This window comes from Crinia signifera, chromosome 2 (genome assembly GCF_055691185.1).
Source record: "Crinia signifera chromosome 2, ASM5569118v1, whole genome shotgun sequence".
NCBI classification, from domain to species: Eukaryota; Metazoa; Chordata; class Amphibia; order Anura; family Myobatrachidae; genus Crinia; species Crinia signifera.
The window spans coordinates 22312128-22336042 of NC_139218.1; the positions used below are offsets into that span (position 1 = coordinate 22312128).

The 23915-nt window shown below is 46.7% G+C and overlaps 1 protein-coding gene across 5 annotated transcripts in view; it reads left to right on the forward strand.

Moving 5' to 3' along the window:
• HLCS (holocarboxylase synthetase) overlaps positions 1-21480 on the forward strand; it is a 161556-nt gene extending 140076 nt beyond the window's left edge. For all 5 annotated transcript variants that reach the window (XM_083171726.1, XM_083171730.1, XM_083171728.1 and 2 more), the window contains 5 exons: positions 7229-7296; positions 9383-9543; positions 18757-18871; positions 19475-19688; positions 21002-21480. In XM_083171726.1, the coding sequence (XP_083027852.1) occupies positions 7229-7296; positions 9383-9543; positions 18757-18871; positions 19475-19688; positions 21002-21170 (727 nt within the window). In that variant the 3' untranslated portion in view covers positions 21171-21480. The remainder of the gene's footprint in view (positions 1-7228; positions 7297-9382; positions 9544-18756; positions 18872-19474; positions 19689-21001) is intronic.
• The last annotated feature ends 2435 nt before the right edge of the window (positions 21481-23915 follow it).

The window sequence follows — 23915 nt, forward strand, 5'->3', positions numbered from 1 at the left end:
GGCCATCGCATTGCTGGGTAAGTCCTGGCTTACTCACTGGTATGAACAGATAGAAAACCATTTGATAGTGAGTGATTGCGAACTGATGTCCCACATTTGCACGGCTGCAAATGAATTAATGATGAGGATGAGAGTCATGTGTCGCGGCGTGGTTGTGACTAGTTCCTCTTCAATGTAAGGACCTGGGGAGGAGAGATGGTGGGGAGAGGAGGGGCAAGGTCGGAACAAGGGACCCTCATGGGCTTACTACGCTTGTCACACTTTGGGCACGGTGGCTTGATCCGCTCTGCTTTGCTCGCCACCTTGTTACTAAAGGCAACCAGTGAAGGTGTGGATAGTGAAGGAACAAGCCCTCTGTGCCCGAAGGATGGTGAGCGTCTGCTTGGGTCCCTTGTTCCGACCTTGCTCTTCCTCTCCCCACACCCTCTTCCCACCCCCTCTCCTCCCCACCTCCTTACGGGGAAAGGGAACTAGCCGCAACCATCACGGCATACAGGAAAATTAACCCTGCCATGTATGGTGCTGTACATGAGAAAAAACTGCTACATGAAAGTTGGATGTTGACCTTTGATCAATGGAAGATGGTTGTTAGTCTGTTATATCATGTGGACAGCTTGGTACAGGTTGAGTATCCCGTATCCAAAATGCTCGGGACCAGGAGAATTTTGGATAACGGATTATTCCGTATTTCGGAATATTTTAATATTTCAATGATGTATTTTGAAGTATCTTGCATTTATGCTGTATAAACACATAATATACACACAAATATATTTTATTACCACATAAAATACACACAAACATATTTTAATTGTTCAAAAAACAAGGTTTCAAAACGTGAAACAAATGTGTGTACTATCTCAGCACTGAATTTGAATGCCAAGCAATCATTGTCTTGCATATATATAGTGCCAGTTACTTATCATGTCCCCAGTGATGCTGTTACAAATGTCCCCAGTGAGTTTTTAGCAAAAAAAAAAATTTTTTTCACTTTCTGGAATGTCCGTATTTCGGAATAATTCGGATAACGGATATTCGGATACGGGATACTCGACCTGTACTTGTGTATCTTTAACCATCGTTAGAGATGGCACCAGGATACATTGTGGTTAGAGCAGAAACTGGTGGAAGGTGTGTAATGCTTTGACCAATGATCTTGTTGGGAATCGTAGGTCTCATCATTTACAGGAACATTAATTTGACATGTGCCACCTTCCTAAATATGACATGTACCAACTTCCTAAACATGACATGTACCATCTTCCTAAATATAGTCGAAGCTCCAGGGATTTCTTTTTGTGGCAACATTATTTTCCAGTGGAATTGGCCTCATAACGCTGCTCTACGCAGATTATTTAATGAAATTTAGTATTTGTACCCATTCAATGTTAAATACGTCCGGGACCTGCTGCCTGGCTAATTTACAATCCGCCGAATTCGGCTGAATTGCCATGTTTATGAACGGCAACTTCAACTGAATTCAGCTGTACGAATGAATACACCATCGATACAACTCGGACGTATATGGCCATAGAGTTCTTTTTGATTGGCTAATTTACAATCATTCGTACTGCTGAATTGGACAAATAGACAAATTAATATGCACTGCAGGTGGGGCAGATGTAACCGTTGTAAATATGCAGAGAGAGAGTTAGATCTGGGTGAGTTATTTTGTTTCTGTGCAGGGTAAATACTGGCTGCTTTATTTTTACACTGCAATATAGATCTCACTTTGAAGTAAAACCCCACCCAAATCTAATTCTCTCTGCACATGTTACATCTGCCCCACCTGTACTGCACATCCATTTTAGAAGGAATTTGCCTTTACGAGTGAACCAGAATAACCGCCATTGAATACAGTGTAACTACTAAATGATTTGTGAGCACCGGGGGGGGGGGGGGGGGGGGCGGCCGGCGGGGGGGGGGGGGGGCGGCGCCATCTTTGCAGCCTTGCAAGTCAATCAGAATAAGGTCCTATGTACTAAAGGAGTATAGATTGTAAGCTCCACCGGGGCAGGAATTGTTGTGAATGGCAAAATATTCTGCGCAACACTTACTGACTTACACTGACTTACACAGGTTTGGTCACTGGCTAAATTCAAACTTGTGTTTCACCTGATTTTAATCTGCCACGTAACCTGTGTAAATCATATTGTTCTTATTATCCCACCCATATGTATGTACATCATATCTCATATGTGCTCCATAGACTAAACAGCTTGAGTGGAGGTATTGCCTTTTAATGACCACAGCTCATATGTTACTCAGCAGGGAGGTCGTGACCCCTTTATCTGAGCTGTTATCTGTATTCGGAGCTCTCCATCTTTTCATAGCTGAGGCTACAGCAGATTATGTTGCCGTTTCGGGCTTGGCTAGTTATGAAGGTTCTGATAAGTTTCTTTTGTCACTCTCCGCTCAGTTTATAGGTATTTTCTCACGCAGCTCAGATACAGTATAACCCCGCTCACTGATACCTATTCATTTCTGTTACCTTTACCCCCATGGTTATAAAAGCATCCATAGGTCGGTCTGCAGAGCTAAGCTTCCCGTGTCTGATGATACATACTGCTAAAGCATACAAGAGGTGTATTGTGGCCCTGGAGGTCTGCTGTAATGTCGGCGAGTTATCTGGCAGAGCAGGAATAAATCTGTCTCACTCGCTGCATTAGCCGCTTCCCTAGTATTCCTTACCGAGTTTCCTCTTGGCCTAAAGGAACAGCTAGTCAGCTCATTAATATGGTTCCGCAATCACTGCCAAACATTTGGTAACATCAAGTACATCCTAACGAGACTTGTTCTGTTTTTCTAAATTCGTGTTCTAATGAATGATTGATGGAAGTAGTATTACCTGTATAGCTGTTCAGAATAAACCATTTAGTGCATATATGTGTAAGCCCACTCGAAGCCAAAGCTTCGAAAGCTAGTCTGATACCTTCTGTCTTTGTGCATGTGTAAATATATATTTTTTTATGTATATACCATAATATATAGGAGGTATGGAAACTCACGGCACTCCAAGGAATTTTTCAAAAGTGTAACACACCAACGTTTCGGAGCAACAACGCTACTTCACCTTGAAAAAGGAGCGTTGTTGCTCCGAAACGTTGGTGTGTTACACTTTTGAATATATCTTTTTGAAAAATTCCTTGGAGTGCCGTGAGTTACCTTCTACAAATTTGTGATCAAGGGCACTGTGGTCCAGTGAATCCACAGTGAGAGTGCCAGGCCGCCAACTACCATAACATAATATATATATATATGACTGTTTGAATAAAACCGAAATGTTATAATAACTGCTTGTATCGGTCAGTTCTTTGAAATCTGTGAGTGAGGACAATCACGAAAGTTATATATATATATAGAGAGAGAGAGGGAATATGTGGTTCAGCGGCACTCGAGGGACTTCCAAAGTTAAGAAAATTAGGCGCAGCATGCGAGATAATAATCTGACCTACTGCTTCTAATTTTCTTGAAATTTTCAAATTAAAACCCTTACCCTTGGGGTGACACCAAAGTTCCAGCTCCTCCTCAGTGACAGGAGCCAAATGCTGCACGTTAAACATTACTTGCAGCACTCTTCTTCTGTCACAGTGTTGGAGCCTGCAGGTAACCAGATGAGTCTCCAGGGGCTACCCTGCATCTCTGGGATTGGTGGACGGCCCCTCTCTTCTGGAGTAATTATAAAGAGGTCAGACCATGCCCCCCCCCCCCCCACAGTGACACCTCTTTCCCTACCCCATATGCAGGTCTCGTAATCACAAGGGTGGTTACATGTGATCTCACTGCTCAGCTCCTGTCCAGAACCGCCCTATTTCTTGGAAACCCAGATCCGGCCAAGTGCCGCCTGACTCTGCATAGGAGGGGCATAAACACCATTCTACGCCATTTGCATCTGTCTGTAGAGATCTTACTGCCGTATACTGTAAGTATTCTGTATGTATCCCTTTAATTAATGAACCCTCTCCCAAAGTTAACGTCGTGTTGCTAATTCAGGTTCTCTGTTTCTGTAATAAATGTTTCCCATATTCCCCTGAAGACCTTTTTATTGTGTAAAGCGCTATTACCGTCAGCCTCCGCATGTGTAGGCTATTCATCATGTAGTCTAATGTTAATGTTATTAAAGTCTAATTAGATCTCTCGGGAAAGAAATCACTTTGAAACCTATTTCTCATTAAATATTGTGCAGTTGTACAGCGGAATCCTGCAGGGTTGCTGCACAGTCTGGAACCCAATTTGCCAGACATCAACAATTATACCTTGATTATCTCTTATTTTATACTAAAATATTATTCGCGCGCCCATCTTTTGCTTTTCTCTTTTATCCCGAGTTTGTTTTTATAATTTTACAGCGCTGCGTATTATTACATCGCTCGTTAGTCTGTTCCGTTCTTGCCAAATGAAATATACACACTTGTTAAATTCAAAGGATGTAATCATTGAGCGTCTATAATTTGTTAATGTTTGTTTATTTTTATTACACTCCCATAAGATTTCCATCTCCTGGTTCTCCTAAAGTTTATACTACAATAAACACCAATTTCTGTTCATAATAGATGTGTAAAACTGATCCCTCTCTTGGCTTCGTGTACCGGGGACTTGTTTTTAAGTGGATTTTTAAAGGCTAGCCCAGCTTAAATGTTTTAGTTTATCGACAACACAGAAGCAACCTGTGGCTTTTTATAGTCCATTAACTGCTGCCAGGCCATATTGGTAGTTGTAGTTCTTCTACAGGTGGAGCGTCAGCACAAAGGGGGTAATTCAGACTTGATCCGCATGGCCGTGAATTATCAGCGTTCAGCATTAAGGTAGATGCCAGCCTGCTTAGAGTGTAACACCGCCTTGCGAATTAATGTGATCGCTGTTCAAAAATGTGTATGGCTACCAATCAATACGCAGACCCCTCCCCCCACCACCACCACCGCTGAATCCCCTTGGTACCATGCAAGGGAATGTATGAGAGGGGGGGTGCACATAATCGCGCATGCGCAGTCCCCAAAACATCAGAACGGGGCTGAATTCTAGTGTTCCCGCTAGGCTGTTTTAGCGGGACGCTGCACCCTGCCTGATTTTTAAAGGGCAAAATTGCCCTGCCCCTCCAGCAGCACCCCGCTAAAAGAGCCTGCTGCCTGATATGCTGGTGTGTCCAGGGAAGCTCCAAGCACCACAATCTCGGCGGCGCTGGTCTTCCCTGGCAGCTCAGGGACTTCGGCGGGGCCAGGTCCGCCCCCTTACACGACGGAGGCAGCCCAGGCACGCCCCCTTTAGTGACGCGGCGGCCCGGGCACGCCCCCTATAGTGACACACTGGCCCGGGCACGCCCCCTTTAGTGACGCACTGGCCCGGGCACGCCCCCTTTAGTGAGGTTGGCGGCCCGGGCACACCTCCTTTAGTGACGTCGGTGGGCCCGGTCCACCCCCATTGCGCTGCCCGCATGCAGTGGCGCCCTGCCCCAAAAAAATCCTAGGGGAACACTAAATTCGGCCCCTATGGGCCATATGCGTGCACAGTTAATCGACAATCACCTGCAGTGCTATTTCCTGTCTGTGCAATCAATTCTGAATTACCCCCAATTCCTGAAATCAGAAGTATATATAAAGTACTTGAGGGAAGTTAAGGGCCTGATTCAGACTGGATCGCAAAGCAAAAATTTTTTTGTCTAATTGGCAAAACCATGTGCACTGCAGGTGGGGCAGATGTAACATGTGCAGAGAGAGTTCAATTTGGGTGAGTTATTTAGTTTCTGTGCAGGAAAAATACTGACTGCTTTATTCTCACACTGTAATTTAGATTTCAGTTTGAACACACCAAACCCAAATCTAACTCTCTCTGCACCTGTGACATCTGCCCCACCTGCAGTACAGCATGGTTTTATCCATTAGAGACAAAAAAAAAATTGCTTTTTATTCCAAATTGTGCCCCTGCGTGTGGCATCCTAGGATGTACATCTGCACTTATACATATTATATATACATCAAATATCCATTCACAAGTTATTACTACAGTAGATGCACTTGAGTTAGAATATGGGCTTCTAGGAATTCCGTAGGTATCACTAACACACACACCTCCCAACTGGGGGGGGGGGGAAGGCAGTTGGGAGAGTCCCCCCATCCTGCCGCTGCTCTACTGGGAATTGACGCTGTTCACATGAATTGGTCGATACGGCTAAGGTTGACAGGGTCAAAAGATCGACACAAGCATTAGGTCGACAATGGGAAGATTGACAGTCAAAATGTCGACATGAGTTTTTCACATTTTGTGGGAGCCAACAGGTGGTATTTCATGCCTTCCCATCCACTAGGGCAGGGCAACACCGGCCCTCCAGATGTTAAGGAACTATACATCCCAGGATGCTTTGCATTAGTTTTGCTATGTGGCCATGCTGAAACTGATGCAAGGCATGCTGGGATGTGTAGTTCACTAGCATCTGGAGGGCCGGTGTTGCCCAGCCCTGCACTAGGGCGTGGAGAGAGACTACAGTAGTGTGCCGGAAGCATAGCGAGCGCAGTAGTACACTGTCCACTTACGGGGAAAATTTGGGACAATTTTTAAAAAAAAACTCACGTCGACCTTCCCATTGTCGACTTAATGCATGTGTCAAGCTCACAACCTTGTTGACCTTAGCCAAGTCGACCTATTTCATGTGTCGACCTAATGTATGTCAACCTTCATTGTGCCAACCCTATGACCCATACCGCTTCCCATAGCCTAAGCTTCAGCCCCCCTCACTCTAACTCCTCCTCCCCCGTAGTGCCAAACACTAAGAACCCGCAGCCGGCTGTTGGAATTCTGTTGTCGGCATCTCCAGTGATGTTATTTTATTTATTTATTAACAGTTTCTTATAAAGCGCAGCAGATTCCATTGCACTTTACAGGTATGAGGGCCCTGCTCGCAAGCTGTTAGGCTTCCAATGCCAGTGTTGCGACCTCCAGACATGATTCCGACCACGGGATTTCGATCGCCGGCATGCTAAATGCATCCCTATTTAGAGATATTCCTATGTAGTAATTCAGTAATAATTTTTTGCCATCTAAAACTAAGACAGTAGTTTGTTGATCTTGACCTTTGTCTTTCCCCACCTTTATGCACCGTGTTTCGTTCGTGTTTCGTCATTCTGCTGAAATGTTTCTTGCAAAGAGATGCTGATTACTCATTTCACACTTAATTACCTTTTATTTGTCTTTGCTTCCTGTGCTAACTGACCGGTTATTTTCCCATCACTTCCAGGCTGGTGTCTCACGGACCAGAGGAAATGGGGTTAATCGCTATTGCGACTCGTCAGACTCAAGGCAGAGGTCAGGAGAATTTTTTTCTTCTTTTTTTTCAATTAAGAAAACACGATTTTGGTAGTTACTTTCTGAAAACTCAAACCAAGAGGGGTTTTTATGTCCTGTGCCCATATAATTAAGCCTTTATATTGTATTTTGTGTCACTCTATCACTGGGGAATATCAGATGTTGGGAACGTTCACACGCAATCTGTCGCTAAGATGTTATCTGCCATTTTTTCTGTATGATCAACCGGAACCATCAGCTTTCCTAATGTCATGCAGCAGACTTGGGCGGGCTTTTGCATTGGTGGAAACCAGTGATTCATTTAATTGTTAATAATAATAATAATAATAATAAAATGCTAAAAATGCTCACATTTGTTATATAAATTCAAATAAAAAAATGTTTAAAAAATATATATATTTCCTATATAAGGTAAACATTAGAGGTTATTATGATGAATAAAAATGTTTTCTTGACAATTTCCACTTTGACACTCAAAGGGGTAAAGAAAAATAAGTTATTCTGCACTTTCTCGGAGCCTCTCGGGTGCAACTCTTAGTATAAAAAACAAGACGTGACCGGTGCACTACCTCCGGCGCTCCAGGTACTAGCTTATGGGGTACATTTTTTAGGCATAATCGTATTTTGGGCATTTACTATGCCAAAAATACACATATTCGTATTTATGGCACATTCGTATCTGAATTCAAAAGAATGGTGATTCCTAATTAGCAAGTAAACGGCCGCTAATTGCCGGCCAAATACGCCAGGAAAATACACTTCATGCAGGCTTCAGTGTAAAAAAAAAAACTGCATGGGGTCCCCCCCACGGCTATAACCAGCCCCAGGCTCACAGAGCCAGTCCTGGTTGTAAAAAATCAGGGAAACATTTCAGTAGGGTTCCCCTTATTTTTTACAACCAGCACCAGGCCCAAGGGCCGGTCCTGGTTCCCAAAATACGGGGAACAAAACGAGTAGGGGTCCCCCGTATTTTTAAGAACCAGCACCAGGCCCACCAGCCAACAGGGTAGTGCTACAGGCAGGGGGAGGCTTTTTATACATAACCCCTTGACCGGTCCTGGGGAAGTGGGGACCCCCCCTAAAGAGGCCCCCCCCTCCAGAACTTACCTGCCCATGCTGAAGCCTGGGGCTGTCCTCGATGCCCCTGGGCTGTGGGCATCAAGCTGATTTTCGAGTGTAAAAAATAGAAAAGCCATTGGGTTTTGCTGTGGAACTATGAGTCCCAGGAAGCCTGGAACGCATACTGCAACTTGGAGTACCACAAGTCCCAGCATGCGGCCCATTAATGGGCTTGCTGGGACTCTTAGTTCCAAAGCAAAACTTTATTACATCCAAAGCCCTTTCATACACATACAGATACTTACCTATGTTGATCCCGTAGATAGGTAGCCCCCCATCCGTCCATCTGGTCGGTCCTGAAGAAATCCTGTGGGGTACCTGTGGAAGCAAATTATACTCCCGAAGCTCCTCCGGCGTAGATCTGGTCCTCTTCATTCTATGTAGGCCTCCAGGGGGACTTGGGGAAAAAAACGAGAGCGTGAACCATAACGAACTGAGCAGGAACCCGCACGCTGTCTTTCTTTACATCGTGCAGCTCCGGCCCCTGAATAGCACTATTGGCCGGCTTGCGGCCCAGCAGCTTCTGATTGGCCGCTAGGCCGCAAGCCGGCCAATAGCGCTATTCGGGAGCGGATAGCGTCCTTGAAATTAATGTTCCATAATAGAAGGATAGGTAGACTGTCATTTCTATACCATTGCGTCCCCGCTCAACCAATAGAACCCCAAGCTTACACCTTAATGAAACCTATTTATTGGGACCGACATGTGAGTGGATACCAACCTCTTTTAGACCCTCCTCTGATGCTCACCAACACATAAATGAAAAGAGATCTAGGACAGTGCTCTTCTTCCCCCACATTCCCAGTCAGCCACCAGCTCAAGTAGATCGATGCATTCTTCCAGTGTCTCCAGAAACAGAATTATTCTACACTGTAACTGTGCACTGTATTAAATGATTCACCCCCATTAAGTCATATGCTATACAGTTATTACTGCAGGAGTAACTTGGATCATCGTTGTTCTGCAGGTCGTGGTGGGAACGTCTGGCTCAGCCCTAAAGGATGTGCCTTAATGACCGTACTCGTCTCCATCCCTCTGTCCTCACAGCTGGGACAGAGGATCGCATTTGTCCAGCATCTGATGTCGTTGGCTGTGGTGGAGGCTGTGAGGTCCTTACCTGGATATGAGGTATTGCCTGCCAGATGATTACAGTGTCTACTTACCTCTTCTTTCTCCTTTCTTTTTTATATTTATATAAATTAAAGATCAGTGTCCATTAACAAACTATTTTAATTTGAGGGTAATTTGATACAGTAGATGCTGGATCATACCAGCTAATATTTCTCAATTAGAAAAAAATAGGGGCAAATTCATAATTTGCTGACTTAACCCCAGGGGTATGTAAAGTTTTTCATAGGAAAACATACTTTAGAGCAGTGGAAAGGTTCATCTTTTTAGTTACATTTCTGAAGCTACTGAGGAATCTGTCTCCTCCCACTCATTTACATACATTAGTGCGTCCAGGAACAGCTGATGGATCTGTCTCCTCCCACTCATGTACCTAGTGCCGCCACTGGGACGGCTGATGGATCTGTCTCCTCCCACTCATGTACCTAGTGCAGTCACTGGGACGGCTGATGGATCTGTCTCCTCCCACTCATGTACCTAATGCAGCCACTGGAACGGCTGATGGATCTGTCTCCTCCCACTCATGTACCTAGTGCAGCCACTGGAACAGCTGATGAATCTGTCTCCTCCCACTCAATTACATAGTGTAGCCACTGGAACGGCTGATGGATCTGTCTCCCCCACTCATGTATCTAGTGCAGCCACTGGAACGGCTGATGGATCTGTCTCCTCCCACTCATGTACCTAGTGCAGCCACTGGAATGGCTGATGAATCTGTCTCCTCCCACTCAATTACATAGTGCAGCCACTGGAACGGCTAATGAATCTGTCTCCTCCCACTCATGTATCTAGTGCAGCCACTGGAACAGCTAATGAAGCTATCTCCTCCCACTCATGTACCTAGTACCGCCACTGGAATGGCTGATGGATCTGTCTCCTCCCACTCAATTACATAGTGCAGCCACTGGAATGGCTGATGGATCTGTCTCCTCCCACTCATGTACCTAGTGCAGCAACTGGAACGGCTGATGGATTTGTCTCCTCCCCCTCATGTACCTAGTGCAGCCACTGGAACGGCTGATGGATCTGTCTCCTCCCACTCGTGTATCTAGTGCAGCCCCTGGAACAGTTGATGAATCTCTCTCCTCCCACTCATGTACCTAGTGAAGCCACTGGAACGGCTGATGGATCTGTCTCCTCCCACTCATGTACCTAGTGCAGCCACTGGAACGGCTAATGAATCTGTCTCCTCCCACTTAGTTACACAGTGCATCCATTATAATTTATAAAAATATATGGTATAAAGTTGACCTTAATGTCTAGCCAGTAAATATTTACAAGTAAGGCAGGAAGGAGTTACTGTATATTGTACTTATTACAGTTAGGATGCCGATTATTACATACTGCGTACTTGCTGACTTTTCATTTCTCCTCTCTGGGAGAATGCTGGGAGGGAGATCGCAGGTGATCACTGTGGGGCTGGGAGCATCTTGTCAGTAGGTCCATTCCCATTCAACAAGTGACATCAGTGAGTTACTGTGCAGCCTAGAACTGGTGCCTCTAATCCATCACTAGATATCAGAGAAAGTCGAGACCTAGGGTGAGATTTAATAGGATGAGAGATTCAGAAAGTGAGAGATTTGGGAAGAAATCTCCAGTTTTTTTTTAAAGTTGCAATCATTTACACTGCAAAATCAAACTGGTTTTGCAGTGTAAATGATTGCCGCTTTACAAAAACTGGAGATTTCTTTCCAAATATCTCACTTTCTGAACCTATTAAATCTCACCCCTAATCTTTTATATTACTATTGTATTGCCTCAGTGATGTCACTATTTCCTAGGGAGTTCATTGGCTACCTTTTCTGTATTGGCCTGCCTCTGGTGTTCTGGGGGGTGTGGCTTATTAGATAGACAGTCAATAGGTCTACACCAAAAGGTCGACATGCAATAGGTCAACAGGGTCAAAATGTTGACATGAAAAAAAGTAGACACGTGAAAAAGTGGACATGTTTTTCAAATTTTTTGTTATCAGTGTCGACAACTATTGACATGGACCCCCAATTAGTGTAACGCATGCATAGTATATTCTCCCCCTGTGCCGACATGGACGGCGACGTAAGGACAAAACAAAAATCTTGTCGCCTCTGTCAACCTATGGCAAGTCGACCTTTTGACCTCATTGACCTATTGCATGTCGACCTTTTAGGGGTAGACTTATTGACTGTCTATCTAGACGCTGTAGATCTATTAAACAGAACCCATTCTGGGGACAGGGGCACTGAGACACAACTAACTGATTACAGCGGCGAGAGATAAAGTACCACCTGCAGCCCCCTAACTGTCATTTTTCAAACAGCCTGTAGCGTGGCAGTTAGTAGGTGACTGGTTAGTACTTTATCTCTCGCCGATGTGTGCTAAATCTCTGTGCAGCCCATTGTGGGCACATGTACAGGCTACCTATAGCATCACGCCGGTCCCCCTCCCCCAATGAGCCACGTTGGTGTAACCCTTGTGAGTGCGTCCTGATAAAAGTGAGTGCACACTTGCCCCGTGTCGCTGTCCTTGACAGTGGTTTATGAAGTGCCTGTAACTGCATTTATTGAAGGAGTCAGTAGCCTTCAGCACCTTGTAGCTCATTCTCCCCTCTCCTACTGCGATCTATAAACCTCTCCCACTTCCCTACACAGTTCCCGAACACAAGCATATGTTTCCCATCTGCCCTAATACCGGTGACTTCCCCACATTTACACTTCACCTCTCTCCTCCCAGCCCCCATCCCCATGTGTCAGGTCTTCATGCCCTGCGCCCATTTATCAGTCCTGCGAGCGCTGCCTAGATTAGGGGTCTTAGCGTGGACAGAGAGTTGAAGTGTTGGGGCCAGTCATGGCTGATTTCATGAACGCCGTCCTGTTCTCCATCCGTTACCTTTCCGCACAGCTCAGTAATCCGGCACGTCGGCCGCCGCCGCCTCGCACTGTTGTTTCCAAACCTCAAACATTTTTCCCTTAAATCTCTGTAAGCCTTATGGGGGCACATATCTGCCTGTCGCCCATAGGGAGCTCTGTATGAAACATTAGCAGCCCGGCCACTAAATGTATGCAGATGGTGGTGCGAATGCCACAGTCATCCTGTCTTATGGAATTGGCAGAGAGAGCACAGTGTGATTCTGCCTCGGCTGTACTTGTGTGGGGGGGTGACATTACCAGGGTCTCTCTACAGATGATGCTACGGCTGCCTCTGTGTTTGCTGGGAATCTGGGGGCGTTTGTTCTGTCTGGGATCTTGCAGAGACAGGTGTTCTGGATGCGCTGTGGCTGGAGTCCTGCAGTCAGTGCTGGGAATTGGCTGATTCCCTTAGCTGGCATTCACCAGCAGGGAGGCGCTCCATCTAATGGGGACGCGTGAGCAACTCACACGCTTGCGCGTCCCGGTCACTCGGTGGCGGGGAGCGGAAACCCTGACCATCTCCACTTCTGAGAGACGGGCAGGGTTATGGGGGGGGGGGTGCAGGCAGCAGCGAGGAGGCGGCAGAGGGCTCTGTTGGAATGGGGCGTGTGAACGTCCCCTTCCAGAAGCAGGCTGGTGGATGTCGTTTTTATCGCCAGGATGTTATTCTATATTATTTGTTATTATTTGTGGTCATATTTTGTTCAAATACAAGTATGTTTTTTTTTGTCACTGTCCACCGTGGATTATTTTGCGTGTGCCTCCTATGTTAAGATTGGGTCATACTGTGCAACACTTTTAGCAGCCTCGCCCTGATCGCAGCCTCGCCCTGATCGCAGCCTAAACCTAGCGCTAACCACAGTGGTATCCCTATTTGCAGCCTAACCCTGGCCTCAACCGCAGCCTAACCCTGGCCCCAACCGCAGCCTAACCCTGGCCCCAACCTCAGCCTAACCCTTTCCCCAACCGCAGCCTAAACCTGTCGCTAACTGCAGCCGTGCCCTGGCCCCAACCGCAGCCTAACCCTGGCCCCAACCTCAGCCTAAACCTATCGCTAACTGCAGCCGTGCCCTGGCGCAAGCAGCAGCCTCGCCCTGCCACTAACCGCAGCCTAACCCTGGCCCCAACGCAGCCTAACCCTGGCCCTAACTGCAGCCTAACCCTGGCCCCAACCTCAGCCTAACCCTGGCCCTAACCGCAGCCTAACCCTGGCCCAAACCGCAGCCTAACCCTGGCCCCAACCACAGCCTAACCCTGGCCCCAACCGCAGCCTAACCCTGGCCCCAACCGCAGCCTAACCCTGGCCCCAACCTCAGCCTAACCCTTTCCCCAACCGCAGCCGTGCCCTGGCCCCAACCGCAGCCGTGCCCTGGCCCCAACCGCAGCCGTGCCCTGGCCCCAACCGCAGCCGTGCCCTGGCCCCAACCGCAGCCGTGCCCTGGCCCCAACCGCAGCCGTGCCCTGGCCCCAACCGCAGCCTAACCCTGGCCCCAACCGCAGCCTAACCCTGGCCCCAACCTCAGCCTAACCCTTTCCCCAACCGCAGTCGTGCCCGGTCCCCAACCGCAGCCGTGCCCGGTCCCCAACCGCAGCCTAAACCTTTCCCCAACCGCAGCCGTGCCCTGGCCCCAACCGCAGCCGTGCCCTGGCCCCAACCGCAGCCGTGCCCGGTCCCCAACCGCAGCCGTGCCCGGTCCCCAACCGCAGCCGTGCCCTGGCCCCAACCGCAGCCTAACCCTGGCCCCAACCGCAGCCTAACCCTGGCCCCAACCGCAGCCTAACCCTGGCCCCAACCGCAGCCTAAACCTATCGCTATCCGCAGCCTAACCCTGCCACTAACCGCAGCCTAGCCCTAGCGCTTACTGCAGCCTAAACCTAATTGCAACCTAATCCTAGCACTAGCCGCAGCCTTGCCCTAGTGCTAACAGCCAAGGGCGTAACTAGGTGTGTGCCAGTGCTGTCTTGCCCACAGCACATCTGCACTGTGGACACCCTGTTGTCCGGCTGTGGTGAGGAGAGAGACCGACAAGCAGAAGAGCGACGCTGGCTGAAAACCGGTAGCGGCGGGCAGATGATAAGACGCATGTACAGCAGTGCCCTTACACAAGTAACACCTATGCCATCACTAGCTCCATAGATGTGGGCTCCCAGGAAGCCATGGTTCAAACTTGGTAGCCATTTCGTTAACCCGAGTCTGTCCTGCTACTGTGCATACTGTATGCTCGCGCACTTATACCCACAGCCCATTCGTGTAATGAGATGCATGTAAACCAATGGCCATTTTAGTACAGTACAGTGCATGTATAACCTATGCAATAGTATTTTCTGAGAAAAATTTTATTTAACATATTGGGCAGCACGGATGGTGCATTACTACCTCACAGCACTGAGGTCATGTGTTCAGTTCCCACCATGGGTCTAACTGTGTGGAGTTTGTATATTCTCCCCTTGCTTGCATGGGTTTCCTCCGAGTACTCCGGTTTCCTCCCACAATCCAAAAAATATACTGGTAGGTTCATTGGCACCCAACAAATTAACCCTAGAATTCTCTGTAACGCGCTGCGGAATATGTGTGCGCCATATAAATAACTGGTAAGATATAAATACTGTACAGTTTTGTACTGTAAAGTAGTTTGTGCGCTATAGTGCATTGTAATGGAGACTTCACACACGTGAAATTTAGATTCTTTTGCTATAATAATAAATTAGACATCTCATGCGCAGTGGTGATTTTAAAAAGTGACATCTGGTGGATGATCGCTGGTATTGCACTCACCGGTAACACCTTACGCCATGCTTTACTGACCCCAGGGTGCCATGGTACACAGTTTGGGAACCACTGATGTATGAAGAGGCCCTGGCCATGCAGTGTAATGGTTAGCCAAGCCTCTGTGGTGACTGGTCAGTGGGCGCTTAATGCCAAAGTTTGACACTCATAAACCCCCGGAGTATGCCACGAATCTCACACACTACCCGCCAGCCACGTAACCCCAGCACCACTGTGCAGTATAAAGCTGGTAGCATCATTGTTCTCAGCAATGACAAATCCTGGCTGGAAACCTGCTGCCCTCAGCCAGATTGGAGGAAGTCTGTTTTCAGACTGTGATCCAAAGCAGGAGGAACACTGGAGCGCTTTACATTGCAGACAATACATGTCCTTGGATAGCCCCACTGTCTGTAATAGCTTTGTAGGCCGGAATTAGCATTTTGAAATGGATGAAATTATGAATACATAATCACTTAGTAAGTCTTATTTGATGTATTATTGTGGCTTACCAAATCCGGGATGTGGGTAGCCTCGGACACGGGAGAAAATCATCCTGAAGCTGCTTCTTCCACTGTCCACCAATGCTTTCATATTTTAATGACAAACATCAGCCCACCACCTACAGCCCAGGGGTGTCGGGGACAGCCCCAGGCTTCAGCCCGGGCTGGGGGTTTATTGGGGGGGGGGGTTCCCCGCTCCCCCAGTGACCCGCTGGGGGAGTGGGTGATCCAACCAGGGTGATCATACTTTGGCCGGGGCCGTGATGTAAATTGTGTCCCCCCAGCTGTGGTATGACATCGCTGGCTGTTTAAGCCCAGTGCAGGTTTCCAAAATATGGTGGACCCCTACTCCTTTTGTCCCCCATATTTTGGGAACCAGGACTGGGCCAAGAGTCTGGTACTGGTTATAGAAATACAGGGGGATCCCAGTTTTTCCCCCCTGTATTTCTGTAACCATGACCGGCTCAATGAGCCCAGGGCTGGTTATAGCCTCAGGGGGGGACCCCACGCAGTTTTTTTAAATTATGTATTTATTTTTGCTACTTTTTTTACACAGAGAAACCTGCACGGATCTGACTGATCTGACCAATTTGACTTATATGACTGATATGACCGATCTGACTGATCTGATTGATCCGTGCAGGCTTCTGCCAAATACACCTGGAAAATGAGGAGTATTTTCCAGTCGTATTTTCTGTTGAATTACCGGCCAAATCCAGCAGTGCGAGGGGAGATGTACTAACAAGGCTGATCACATGTGCGGACGTGTACTACTGGGATCGGAAGAAAATACGAATGGAGAATACAGCACATTTACTAAGCTGCCGTATTCTCGCGGTTTGTATTTACGGTGCTGTGATGGCCCTGACGCCGGTGGCCTCCCTCTCTGGCTTTGTGCGCATGTGCGGCTGACCGATAATTGGCCAGACAGTACATTTTCAGACCGACCAATTGTGTCTGAATCAGCCCCATAGGTAGGGTAGCTACATTATAGCTTTAAATAGCCCTATTTAGGCCAGCCCCCTAACACCCTGTAGTACAGCCCTTCAGATAAATTGTATGGTACTAGTGTAGCAGATACATTGTATGGTACTAGTGTAACAGATACATTGTATGGTACTAGTGTAGCAGATACATTGTGTGGTACTAGTGTAGCAGATACATTGTGTGGTACTAGTGTAGCAGATACATTGTATGGTACTAGTGTAACAGATAAATTGTATGGTACTAGTGTAACAGATAAATTGTATGGTACTAGTGTAGCAGATACATTGTATGGTACTAGTGTAGCAGATACATTGTATGGTACTAGTGTAACAGATAAATTGTATGGTACTGGTGTAACAGATAAATTGTATGGTACTAGTGTAGCAGATACATTGTATGGTACTAGTGTAGCAGATACATTGTATGGTACTAGTGTAGCAGATACATTGTATGGTACTAGTGTAGCAGATACATTGTATGGTACTAGTGTAGCAGATACATTGTATGGTACTAGTGTAGCAGATACATTGTATGGTACTAGTGTAGCAGATACATTGTATGGTACTAGTGTAGCAGATACATTGTGTGGTACTAGTGTAGCAGATACATTGTATGGTACTAGTGTAGCAGATACATTGTATGGTACTAGTGTAGCAGATACATTGTATGGTACTAGTGTAGCAGATACATTGTATGGTACTAGTGTAGCAGATAAATTGTATGGTACTAGTGTAGCAGATACATTGTATGGTACTAGTGTAGCAGATACATTGTATGGTACTAGTGTAGCAGATAAATTGCATGTGATCTATCTGATGTAAAATAAACACTCAAGTACAAAGTCTGACATGCAGGACTCCCGGGAAGCTGCCGGGGACTTCAAGGGAAATCTGACGCAATTTCAAGCCTCAGATAAATTGCCCTAGTGTATGGCCACCTTTTGGCACTTAGAATGGGGGGGGGGGGGTTAGGGTTCGGTACTTAGAAGGGGGTTAAGGTTAGGCACCTAGAAGGGAGTTTAGGCACTTAGATGGAGGGGTTAAAGTTAGGCATTTAAAAGGTGTGGTTAGGCACTTAGAAGGGGTGTTAGGTGCTTAGAAGGGGGTTAGGGTAGGGCACTTAGAAGGTGTGTTTAAGGTTAGGCACTTAGAAGGTGTGGTTAGGGTTCGGCACTTAGAAGGTGTGGTTAGGGTTCGGCACTTAGAAGGTGTGGTTAGGGTTCGGCACTTAGAAGGTGTGGTTAGGGTTCGGCACTTAGAAGGTGTGGTTAGGGTTCGGCACTTAGAAGGTGTGTTTAAGGTTAGGCACTTAGAAGGTGTGGTTAGGGTTCGGCACTTAGAAGGTGTGGTTAAGGTTAGGCACTTAGAAGGAGTGGTTAGGGTTTGGCACTTAGAAGGTGTGGTTAGGGTTCGGCACTTAGAAGGTGTGGTTAGGGTTAGGCACTTAGAAGGTGTGGTTAGGGTTAGGCACTTAGAAGGGGGGTTAAGGTTAGGGGTGTCAGATGATGCTCCGACAGTGGGGATTCTGACAGTCAGTATCCCGACGTTGGGATCCCGACTGCCGGCGCTCCGACAGGGGGGATACCGACACGCAGGGGCTATTCTATCTTGTGGGAGTCCACGTCCCCCATAGAGGGAGAATAAAACCTGTGGCGAGCGCAGCGAGTCCGCAAACAGCTTATTTCCGCTCACCCCCCTGTAGGAGCACCGGCAGTCAGGATTCCGACATCGGGTTACTGACTGTCGGGATCCCCACTGTCGGAGGCGCATACCACACCCAAGGTTAGGCACTTAGACGGGGGTAAGATTAGGCTGCTGGGAGGGAGACTAGTTGAGGGGTGGGGCAGGGGGAAGGTAAGCATATTTGAAGGACCCCTGTTGCGATGCCGGCATCTGTTTTCTGACCACCTGAATCCCATCTGCCGGTCACCCGTATGTACCCCCGGAATCCTTACACAATAACAACCCCTTAGTAATGTGGCACTGGCTGGATATTTTGATGTTTTTGACTCTTGCAGTAAAAGTAATTGATTAATCCGGGAAGTCCTTATACGATTCATCCTTGTTCCCTACAGAATATTGAATTGAAAGTGAAATGGCCGAATGATATCTACTACGATAACTTGATGAAGCTCGGGGGAGTCCTGGTGAACTCGACGCTCATGGGAAATATGTTTCATATTCAGATTGGTACGAAATGCACTTTATATCACACCGACGCCTCTATTGCATACGCTGATGCGCACAGTGAACTTCTGGGGGCCCCATGTAGTAGCCGGCATAATTCCAGACAGTCACTAGATTTAGAGTATGTGGCCATTAAGCGGACAGTGTCTAGGTCGACGAGAAAAAATGCCAAAGGTCAACGTGTGAAAAAGGTTGACAGGCATTAGGTAAACACAAGCAAAAGGTTGACATGAATATTTTGTGATTTAAAAAAAAAAAAAAAACTTGTTCATTCCAGTGGACGTAGGGGGGGAATATAATAATGTGCCGAGTGGGGCGCTTATATATACAGGGCATAGACACAAAAAACAGAAAACACGTGTCAACCTTTTCCCCTCGTTTACCTTTTTCAGTGGTCGACCTAATTATCCCAAAAAATTAGAATTCAAATTTTAACCGTTTTTTTCCCTTTCAACTGATTGCCGCTTTAAATGTCTCCAGAATCGCGCCAGCTCTCCCGATTCACCGGCTATAACATCTGGCCCCTGGGTGTATTTTCGCCTGCACATGAAGCGGTGCCTGGTGCCAGATTGTGTCAGCGTTTTGCTATTTGCATTCTTTCCATAGGCTGCGGCTTCAACGTCAGCAACAGTGACCCCACAATCTGCATCAATGATCTCATCTCCGAGCACAACAAGAGATATAAAACAAATATTGATCCGCTTAGGGTGGATGTGTTGATGGCCCGGTCGGTGAGCGTGCTGGAGAAGCTCATTGATATATTTCAGGAGGAAGGACCCAGCGGCGTCCTGCCCACGTATTACAGATACTGGCTACACAGGTGAGCGGTTTCCTCATTGTCCGCAGCCCATTTGCTCAGTGTGGGGCAAAAGTTCACTGGTTGACACCTTCAGGGGAAAAAACATGCAGATAACTTATCGGAGACCTGGCGGATTCTTTGGCTTGGGATTAAGCGCTGCTTATTGTGATTTATACATGTGTCATTCATATTTCCAACATCCATCATTAAGATAAGGACATTGTCCGCCATTGATAGTGAAACAAAGCGTTCTCCTTTAACACAGTCACATGACTCCTATTAATCCGTAGATTAAACTGTAAACATGTAACAAGATCAGGGCAGCAAGACGAGGGGAGTTCTGTTTCTCATGGGATGTTGCTATCGGCAACCAATCAGAATCAACTTATTTATTTATTTAGCACCTTCTAGAAGATAATAGGTAGTATCCGATTGGTTGCCCGGGTATGGATCCTTGTATAGACAACAACTAGGTTGATAAGCATTAGTTCGACATGAGGTTAGGTCGACACAGGCATTAGGTTGACATGGGGAAGGGTTGACAGTCAAAAGGTCGACGTGGGGTTTTCACTTTTTTTTTTGTGACCCGAATGTCGACACAGTCAACATGGACAGTCAACATGGACACTAAAAAGGTTCGCTTCGAGCACGGTGCCTCACTAAGCTCGGGACACTATTTTATTCTCCCACTACACCCTAGTGGTTGGTAGGGCATGAAATACCGCCTGTTGGCACATGTTGGCTCAAAAAAAAAAAAAACATTGACTGTTGACCTCCATGTCGACGAATGCTTGTGTCGACCTAATACTTGGAGACCTAGTGACCGTATCCTGGTTGCCCATCCATAGCAATGTTCAAGGTCAAGCCACACCCACCTTTTTTGTTATTCTGGGGGCAGTGTACCGTCAACTGCTGGACATCCCCTCACTTCCTCTCTCTTTTGAATAGATCCCCCCCCCCTCCACATGGTCTGGTAGATGGGACAAAGAGATCGTGTCTGAAACGTGGGGCGGCCCTGACAAAATTAGAAGTGTTAGCATATATGATAATAACCTTGCTATTTAATGATCATCCGTAATTATTGCCTTGTTCGGTGTCATCTTCATTTATTTTTGGACTTTGAAAAGTGAAGATATTCCGGCCTTCTGTTACATTTTTTTAGGTTGTTTTTGTTTACTATGTACGTCCCTCAATCTACTTTATTGCATCTTGCGTAAGATGTATCTTGACTGGAGCCTGTACATGTATAAGGTGATGATGTCATTGCTTCATAGCAAAGGACTCACTGTGATGTCACTGTTGGTCTCCATCACTTATCTCCCTATACTTTGCAGTGGGCAGCAGGTACAGCTGGGTGGTGAGGACAGTCCTTGGGCCAGCATCGTTGGAGTAGATGACTGTGGATTCCTTCAGGTTCGACCAGAAGGAGAAGAAGTCATCACTGTCCATCCGGATGGAAACTCTTTCGACATGATAAGAAACTTGATTATACCAAAGCACTAATCTCCTGGACAGAAACCTTCCTCTTGTCGTAGACCTTCGCAAAACCAATGTCTTGCGTTGGATGCTTTTTAATATTTGCTATTTTTCTTTATAATACCACAGGGAGGATTTACCTTGTTCCCTAGGTCTCTACATTTCTTGCTTTCTTATAGATGATGTTTTATGTGGGACAACCGCCTGGTTAACCTCCTGCCCTGCTGTCCGCGCCGTCAAAGATTATTCACTCATGCATCTACTTACAGAATTATGTATGATGGCCGACAGGAAAATTGTATTCCAGAAGTCATTAAATAAAAATCTGCAACTAATCTAGAGCTGGTCTTACTTGAATTAGTACTTTCCATCACTTACAGAGTTGTACTGTATGTTCCCCTGTTTATTTTTTTATTTTTTATGGAGGAACCAGATCCTATATAAAACCATATTACTGGTGGTAGTGGTGGTGTTACTATCTACACTGAGCTGATAGCTTCACGTGTTCATTGTGTGACTGATTTATGGACCACTGGGCAGTCATTATTATTATTACCAATTATTTATATAGCGCTTACATATTCCGCAGCGCTGTACAGAGAATATTTGAACATTCACATCAGTCCCTGCCCCAGTGGAGCTTACAATCTATAATCCCTACCACATGTACACGCACACAGACATTCTAGGGTTACATTTTGTTGGGAGCCAATTAACCTACCAGTATATTTTTGGATTGTGGGAGGAAACCCATGCAAGCATGGGGAGAATATACAAACTCCACAAAGTTATGTTGCATGTATATATACAAATGATTTCATGAGTCTCGTGCTTAAATCATTTTTTTTGCTTACATTTTGGCACTCATTCAGCAAGGCCGCTCTTCATGCCCAGTCCCCCCCTACTGTACAGCCTAGCTGCGAAGCCAGGCACGGGGCCCACCGTGTTACGGGTCATGACATCACGTAGCCACGTAGCCAGCGCAGCCCGTCCATCAAATGGTCTGGACACCCCTGCAGCCCGCGCCCCCGCAACATTGGGTTGATGACCCCATTTGTCCTTTAGACTGCAGCAATGTAACCACAGTGTAAGTGCTCGCATGCGCAGATTGCTGGAATATCACAGAATAGGAGTTTTTTTTGGTAATTTGTGACCGTGACTGATTTTGGCCCTTTGTACCTTTATATTGCTTACAGTTTATTAAGGACTTGATTCTGATGGGCGTCGTTGGATGCAGCAGCGCGGCTAATGTATGGTAATGCAGCAGGAGGCTTGCATACTTGCTGGGTAAACGTTCGGATGACCACACGGGTTGGGGGTGTGGCCCTGCGGCCCGAACATCCATCACTGTGGGGAGTGGGCCTTGTGGGCAGTACCATGTTCTGCACGTAATGTTATAGTGCAGGGCGTGCGGCCGCGTTGGTCGACAATCACTAATGGTCAACAGGCAAAACGTCAACAAGCATTAGGTCGTCGACATGGTCAAAGTCATGTTTTTCACAATTCCCCCCCTCCCCCAAAAAAAGAACTTGTTCATACCTGGTGTACATGGAGGGGGAAAATAATAGTGTGCCCGAAGCATGGCGAGCACAGCGAGCCATGTAGGGGGACGGTGACCATGTCGACTATGTCGACATTCGGGACAAAAAAATAGGAAAACCTCATGTCATCCTTTTCACTGTCGACCTTACCATTGTCGACTTAATGCTTGTGTTGACCTTCCGACCCTGTCAACCTTAGCCATGTCGGCCTATTTCAGGTGGCGACCTAGGCCCTGACGACATTCACATTTTTGGGACTTTTGTGCAAGCTCTTCTCCCTCATTGAGGTCTCCTGTTGTGATGTTCCACCAGATTCCACTGGGTTGGGATCATTTGGTCTACAGCATTATGGTCGACATGGGAAAAGGTCGACATGGTTCTAGGTCGAAAGGTCGACATCCGGTTTTTCACTGTTTTTTTTACCTGAATGTCAACACAGTCGACATGGACACAGTTTAAAGTGCACCGCATCCCCTCGCATCGCTCGCTGCGCTCACAATCTGTTGGGCACGGTGCCTCGCTGTGCTCGGCACATTATTTTATTCTCCCACCTTGCCCTAGTGGATGGTAGGGCATGAAATACCACCTGTCGGCACATGTTGGCTGAAAAAACTGTGAAAAACTCCATGTCGAACTTTTGACTGTCGACCTAGACAATGTCGAACTAATGACCTTTTGACCTAGAACCATGTTGACCTTTTCCCATGTTGACCTAGACCCATGTCGACCTTTTCCCATGTTGATCTATTGACTGTCGACCATAATGCTGTAGACCAAATGATCCCAACCCAATGGATACTGGGTTGATACTGAACAAATTTATCATGTCCCTGTCAACATTTTCTACCTGTTGACCTTACTGTCTACCTTTTCAACCTGTAGACCTAATGCATGTTGACCATTTAGGGCAACCTAATGATGGTCTACCCAGACGCTCATCCAAGCAGTCAAGTAGACGGCGTAATAACTACAGGTTGCTAAGCCCCCCCCCCGTCTGCAAACCGCCACGCCGCCCTTCACCTGGATGGAAGAGGGTTGTGGACAAAATATTATTTCCGTGTTATTATTTACTAACGTCAGAACAGCGTATCAGTAATGCCAGCTTTGACGGCTGTGCGCGGCTGACTGGAGCAGCACTTCAATGGCTTCGTCAGACGCCATCTAGTGGCCTCCGGTGCGAAAACACTTGAATTCCTCCCATAGAGGTGAGGAGCAATGTCAGCCGTTTATT